At 45.5% G+C, this 7264-nt stretch overlaps 2 protein-coding genes across 2 annotated transcripts; both read right to left on the bottom strand.

The window, feature by feature from the left end:
* Positions 1-4245: 4245 nt before the first annotated feature.
* On the bottom strand, positions 4246-5253 carry nuo-32 (NADH-ubiquinone oxidoreductase 29.9 kDa subunit, mitochondrial; the record flags this gene model as incomplete). The annotated part of the gene is made up of 3 exons (XM_031151545.1): positions 4246-4324; positions 4378-4482; positions 4718-5253. 3 exons carry the CDS (start codon positions 5251-5253, stop codon positions 4246-4248), a joined length of 720 nt encoding a protein of 239 aa, XP_031004153.1.
* A 510-nt stretch (positions 5254-5763) lies between these two features.
* NAM9 (37S ribosomal protein, mitochondrial) lies at positions 5764-7211 on the bottom strand (the record flags this gene model as incomplete). Its single annotated transcript, XM_031151544.1, has 3 exons — positions 5764-6630; positions 6682-7107; positions 7170-7211. 3 exons carry the CDS (start codon positions 7209-7211, stop codon positions 5764-5766), a joined length of 1335 nt encoding a protein of 444 aa, XP_031004152.1.
* Positions 7212-7264: the final 53 nt, after the last annotated feature.

Below are 7264 nucleotides of genomic sequence, written 5' to 3'. Positions count from 1 at the left end.
ACTTTGGCCTAGGCCAAATCAATCCCATATAGGGGAGAGGTGGTAGACGGTAATGCCATGGTTGATTTTTATAGTAGCTCTATAGAAAAATCTCGATATAAGTATATGGTCTGGACCTATAAGCCCTAAGCACAAAGTGAAATATGCTTAAATAGCAGATGCTTATAACGCGACGATTTATATATCAGAAAATACATTAGCATTACCCCCTCTGCGTAGATTTATTCGGCGTAGGAAAAAGGTAAGATAATCTTGAATATATTAAAGCCAACCGCAGCAAAATTTGCATATCTTCTACCTCCCAGAAGAACTTTCTTAGTCTAAAGGATGTGCTGTAGATGTCTATTAACTTTCTAATACAAGAACGCGAACTTTTATTTAGGTACTTCGGTGTCACCGTGATAGTCTTTCCTCTCTGCTTCCTCCTTGTTCTATACTAAGCCTCTCGTTTTGAGTGGCCAATCGGATGGCGATAAAACTTTCGAGGGAGCACCGTGCCGCAAATGCTTATCTATAGGATCAATCGGCACTTTTCAAGGTACTGTAAGGCACGGACCACAAGTCAGGCGCAATAAGAAGTTCACCAGGTTTGATGCCGTCCTAATTAGGGCGTTGGCACCCTTGAATTCCGTATCGAGTTTAACGATATTTACGAATTAGATTCCTGAATTTAATAATAAGGGTTCTGCTCCGATAATCACTCCGCATCCTAATGGATTTTTCGTACGAGGTATAGATGGGTCAAATATGACATGGCCAGCTAGGATATACTATATACTACCTTTCTTCCGTACCTCCTTTTTGAACTGTTCATACGAGATTATTTTTGACCCTTTGAACCATAGAACAAGCCGCTAGATAGTAAGGCTAGGATAGAAACAACTTGCCTGCTGATAATTACATATATCATTTGATGGATATCCTTCTAATGACCGTTTTCTCTCCAGTTGGTCCTTTGCAATTAATAGCTATCAATTTATTCTTTTTCTAAGTCTTAGTATCTTAGCTTATTGTTCAATTCCTTTGCGAATGAATAATTCCTTGTTTGGCATTAGAAAAAGGGGCGTACCTACACGCTATGGTATTCATAGCCTGAAATTGTTGTTCCACAACGAGAAGCTCCATAGGGAATGTAGAGTCGTGTCGCAATCACCCAAAATCCGGGCTGTGTCGCGTGCTTATCTACAAACAGTTTCGAGCTCCGCGACTTTTTAGATGGCTGTTTCGACTCTTAAAGAGTCATTTGAGATAAGGGAATTGAATTACAAGTAAGTTTTAGTATATTCCTGACTTCACGGTGGTGTATTGCGCAGGTGACTTTGATGCTCAGGGGTATCGCTTAATTGTTGATTGAGTTCTTTGAAGTCACAAGTTGAAAACGATTATGTAGTCAAAAAAGATTGTATTGACTAACTGTAAATGATTGTGTGAAAGCAACGCGCGGAGAAAAGCAGAAGTTTCCAATGCGAGCAGTGAAACGGTAAAGCAGGTGCAGAGGAAATATTGTCGGATGATGTGTAAGTGCAAAAGTAGGACCGTGCAAGTGATGCCTCTGGCCGTCCAACACCCAACAAAACCGAAGTGTCACGATCCAAGATCCAAAAATGACCAATCCATTCAACATACCCGAAATATCAAAACCTAAAGTCGAAAATGCAGAAGACGAGGAAGTAAAGTGTGGCCCGTCAAGTTCCCAGAACGAAACGCCAACACCAACGCCACTAAAGCACAAACCAAATCGAGGATGCATGCGCTGTGAGATTCAAGAATCTTGAGATGAAGACGCCGAGTGAGAGATGCGAGAGAGCGCAGACAAGGCTGAGAGGCGGAAAGCAAAAGGCCGGCAAGGGAATCTGTGAGGGGTTCTAGTTCTGGCGAGTGAAATTGAACTTGCTGAGCTGTGCGCTAAGGTGGGTAGCAGCGAGAGCAGGATAAGAAGCTTTTCGAACAAGAAGTGCAGGATCAATGATGTCGGCGGAACCACCATCCCGAAGAGCAATTTCGACGACCATGTTATCAGTATTGATGGAGTGAATGGCGCCGTTATCACCTTCAAACCAGTAGACATCGTCACAAGGGAATCTGTAGCAGCCGGTATTGTAGCCATTGACATCGGCGGGTCAATATTGTGGATTTCGCCGTTGAAACAGCAGTTGCGAGTAGTGCTAATGTCGTAAGAGGTGAGGCCACTTTAACCGTTGAATTTCAGCTCGCCCTCAACGGTACCAGCATAGGATTTGGGCCATATGAGACTTGAAAGATTCGTAAAGCTCCATGTAATTCCCGTACGAAGGCAGTTGTAATCTTATAAGTAAGAATCAACAAGGCCAACCGTTCGTTCTACAGTGATACCTTAATCTCTGATAAATCCTTACTGGTGGAGCTTGCTTCACCAAGAAATACCTTCATGGACTCTAATATCATCATATGCTACAGTGATGGCAGCCATAATGGTATAATCAAGACCAGGTCCAAGGGTAACGACATACTATATATATTCAATTAATATCTGCCAAGGGAGGGCAAAACACGCCTCAAGAGGAAGAGGAAGTAGAAGTAGAAGTACGCACAGTGCATGTTTCCGAGAACATTTCCCTCAAACCGCTCTTCGGTCTGGTCACTGAACCTATCTGTACCCCATTGCACTTCGCAAACGTAGTTAGGCATCGCACTTTCTTTACGCAGAGCCGGACCAAGGGCACTTACAGTGACATCAAGACCGCGCCTAGCAGGACTCCCCTTTACATCCCAAGTCACCGCCTGCTCATCCCAAACATTCGTAAACTCCGCCGAGAACTGCGGCTTCACTATATAATCATCAGCTGCCAATCTATTATCTATCTAGGCTTCGCAATCATCCTCTACTTACATCCAAGCGCCCTCTTAATACTAAAAAGAACTCTGCCATCCGCTGTTTGCGCCACGCGGGTGCTCAAGTCCTGTTTCTGCATCACGAAAAGCGAATTTCCTTTGGGATCCGAGAAATCTATGCAATTCTTTGCGTTAGCCTTGATATACTAGTAGTCATATATACTATTGTTTTCAATATAGAAAATTAAATGAAAAGAAAAAACATACGCCTCTCCCTATTCAACGACCTCGTCTTCCCCCTAATCCACAGAATCCCCCACCCCAAGCCATTGACCTCCCAAATGGTATCCTTAACCAGCGTCGAGCGTCTACTCATCGTCATCTCCAACCCACCCTTCCCCGCATACCACTTCATCTCATTCCAAACCCCGCACTCGATCCTGCGGTTCGGGTTGGATATGATGGGGTGCGCCGGTTTCTGGGATCCTGGTGTTGGCGCCACGACTTGGAGACCCTCGTCGTACTGTGGCTGCGCACGCTCGGGGTATATCCCATCTTGGGGCGCGACCTCTAGCCCGCTATCATATTTTGCCGTAGTATAAAATCCAAATCCATTTTGAGGCGCTAGTTCCAGCCCGCTGGAATACTGGGGTTGCGTAGTCGATGGGCCGGGTGCTGCGTCTAATTCTACTGGGCTGTATGGTTGCGCTTGAGATAATTTAAGAGGATTACGGGCTTCTTTATCAGGGCCCTTGCCTTTGAAGGGATTCCATTTGCTGTGCTCCATGCCCATTTACAGAATCGAAGGAGACAAGCAGAAGCAGAAATGGAGATTATATAAAATCTTTGAAATTTTCCATACAAGGTTAGAGAAACTGTTGTACGTACAAGTAGTACATTACGGATAAAATCAATGAATCCAAGCTACAGCCGGTTCTCAGCTACAGCTAAACTATTTTGGTGCGCAACCTTGAGTTAAACCTAATTGGGCCGGCGCCCTATACCTTTCTAGATAGCTTTTCTTATAAATATTATCATAGTATAACAGTAGTATTTTGTAATCTGTCGTTCTATCTGCAATGTATTTCTGGCTTTAGTGGGAATAACATTACTCCCAAGTCGATTTACTATACCCCTTATAGTAAGAATTTAGATACAGGTCATTTTATATGCTATTTTGGGTCACGTTGACATTGTAGTACATTTTGAGCTTGGCCCCATTTAATAGAAAAGGTACTGGCATAAGAATGATATAGGAGCGAGTGAAGAGCACTTGCAAGGCTCTCAGAAAAGTAGTATGATCTCATAGACCTAGACTTGGCCCTTGCGACGTGCGTAAAAACGATGTATAATTTATTTACAAGTCTTTTGTACTTTACAACGCGTCCAGTAAAGTCCTCCATGTCGAGTTCTCTCTTACTTTTGTGATGGCGTTCATGTCGTAGGTGAAGCTGTATCACGCGTGAAATATGACCATTGTCCCTCAACCGGCTTCTCTTCTAAGTCCTGCCAGCTGTATCAATTGTTAGCGAATATCAAGAAATACACAGCAAAGAGTAAACTTACACTTCTGATCTCTTCAACACATCTAGAAGCTTCAATTCCCCCTCCGCAACCTGGATGACCTCTTCAATGAGTCCAGCACCGATCTTGTTCTCGATTTCTTCGACTCTGTAACTTGGATTAGCTTGATGCTCTCGCCTCTCACTTTCCAGCACCCAGTCTGCAAGCAGAACTGGGTATAGGTGTATAATAAGGGATTCAGAGGTGCACTTGAATGCGTTGTTGATCGTCATCTGACGGTTCTTGAGGCCGCTCGGTAACACGGACCAAAATATCTCATCATGAAAGGGGACTTCGCCCTTACTCCACAAAGAAACCAAACACGGCAGGAAGTATCACTTACTGCGCAACAGTCAACAGCGGCTCTTCTGGCAATTCTAACTTCTTTGTCCCATCCTCAAACCCAACCGTCGTTCCAATCTCCACACCCCCCTTCAAAGGCTTCTCCCCATCCCACTCCACGGTCCGCTCATCATACTCCGGCACGAAACGCCTCTTGATAAACACCTTCCCATCCGATGTCTCTTGTGTCATCTTCCCTTGAAGACTAACATCCATCCCCTGCACGTTTTCCTGGCGCGCAAACGCCTCTGGATTCTCACTAATAATCTGCTTGGCTATCGCAGACCATTCCTTGTAGCCTTCTGGCACTACCGCCGAGACAATGTTAAGACGGTGTTTGGTCAGCGCCTCGGTCGATTGACGGTATAGGGATGTTTCGGGGAATTCGGATAGGGCATCAAGTGTTCGCGAGTACAGGTAGACGAGCGTTGAGCGTGGTGAGGGGTGAGTGAAGAGGCCTGTGAGGCCCGTGGGTGTGCCGGCTTCGAGATACCGGGCTGGCTTTACGGAGGCCAGAAGGCGGAATGTACAGCGCATGGTTGGGGACGTCAATGGGTTGTGTTGCGTGGTGTTGTAGACGTCTCTTGGATGATGAGGTCGAAAGCTAGCTCTGGATTTTAGCGTGGTTGGTGCAGATCTTAGAATGGTGAGGCATTATTAGGTACCGTCCAAATAAATCAAAATTGGCAGATACAGTTCTTCTAAAGCTGAAATTGTCAGCAGAAGAAGCTATCCACCCTTTTAATTTTCGTGAACTCTTTACTGGGGTCAGATCAAACCAGGACTCATGATGAAGATCACGTGATCAAAACAATGTTTATATATCATCTCATCGGCACCGGTGCGCAAACGTAGCATCATTATTCAGTACGATGGGTTTCAGACGGAGGGGTTCCAGAGCCATTGTACCACCGCATCGGGCATTGTACAGGGCTAGCCTATAACAAAGGACAGAAGAGACCATAGTAGAAATATATTCTCTACATTGTCCGTAGTCTCTACTATAGTACATTTTACAAGTCATCCTACCCTTTAATCTACACAAGTCTACCTCCTTCTCAAATACCAATTGAAAGCTAACTGCAACTGTTCCGCACTGAACGGTGTAGGTACCTCTGCCAACCCCGGCCTCGCCACTGGATGCCTCAAATAAACTGCAGAACAGATATTGTGATTAACCTCCAAGTATCTTGGGATGAATGCGAATGCACTCATATAAGGTCGTGGAGCCCATGGTGTAGCGTAGGGCTTCGATTCATCGACTGGATTCTCACGACTAAGAACAACAGCTTCACGCATCTTCTGTTTCTCTTTGGCTGTAAATTCTTGAGTAGAAGACTTGGCTTCCCCTGCAATTTCGGAGGCTGGCTTCGATTTCGAATTCGCCTTTTTGTCGATGCGAGCGAAGAGGTTGCTGGGATAAAGGTTGGCGAGTCGAGAGATGAGAGCATCTATCGAGGTTTCAATTTCCGAGACGGGCTTCCTGTTAAGTACGGACATGGTCCCCTTGATTTCTCTATTGATTTCGCGAAGGTCCTGCTTGCGTTTGGCGGGTGGAGGGGCTTTCTTGTTTTCAAGAATAGCTTTGACTTGTTTTACAAGCTCTTGAAGGTCGGCCTTTCGTTGTTTTCGAGCTTCTGTTTCGTCCGCCATGATTGGACGAGAAGCTTTAGGTGTTGGTTCCCCTGCTAACTCCTCGGCGACTTTCTTGTTGGCTATTGCTTGTAAAGCCTTCTCCCTCTTGGCAGTCCTCTTCTCAGCTCGCCGGGTATTTACTACTCGTCTTGCTCTCTTCATCTCCCGGCCTGCCTTGACTTGCTCTTTGTCTTTCATCTGTCCTGTTGCAAATAGCACGCTCTCCGGCTCTACTTGGAACATATCTCCGGGGTTCAGAAGGTATCCTGGATATGGCATCTACATATAATTAGCTTCTAGTATTCGAAAGATTTAGCAGAAAATGCATACCTTCTTTCCATTGACCGTCACATGGCCATGTGTAACGAATTGCCGAGCCTGTCGAGCACTGCTGGCAAACAATGATCGGAATATGGCTATGTCGAGTCGTCTTTCGGTCGGTGCATAAGTCATCTGCATGTACGGAGTCTTTAGGTTGCTCTGAGACTCCCCCCTCTCATCCAAACCGGAACCTCTTCCAGCAGCAAGCTCTGACCCATCATTCTCCCCCAAGTATCTGTGGTCCATTGGCACGACCGCGTTCAACCTCGAGGTAAACATCCGTTGCCATTGCTTCTCCCGAATCTGCTCCCCATGGTACGCTCGCGTTGCAGCTTTGGCTTTCCATTTCTGCTGGAAATACGTGCCTCCATTATTTGGAGACATCAAGCGACTAAGATTGTAGAGATTGTATTTGTTCCATGTCATGCGGAATCTCTGGAGGGACATGTTAGCCGTTATACAATGAATAATACTTGGGGGGGTTTGTGGGCACGTACAGGCACTATGCGCTTTAGACCATGAAACCTCTTCCTCGACATGATTGCGGTTTCGAGAGGATCAAGCTATGATGCCTCAATTGTCTTCTCCCTAT

Source organism: Lachnellula hyalina, assembly GCF_007821495.1.
Source record: "Lachnellula hyalina strain CBS 185.66 chromosome Unknown contig00097, whole genome shotgun sequence".
NCBI lineage: Eukaryota > Fungi > Ascomycota > Leotiomycetes > Helotiales > Lachnaceae > Lachnellula > Lachnellula hyalina.
The sequence above is the reverse complement of the archived record's forward strand: the minus strand, read 5'-3'. Positions and strand labels throughout refer to the sequence as shown.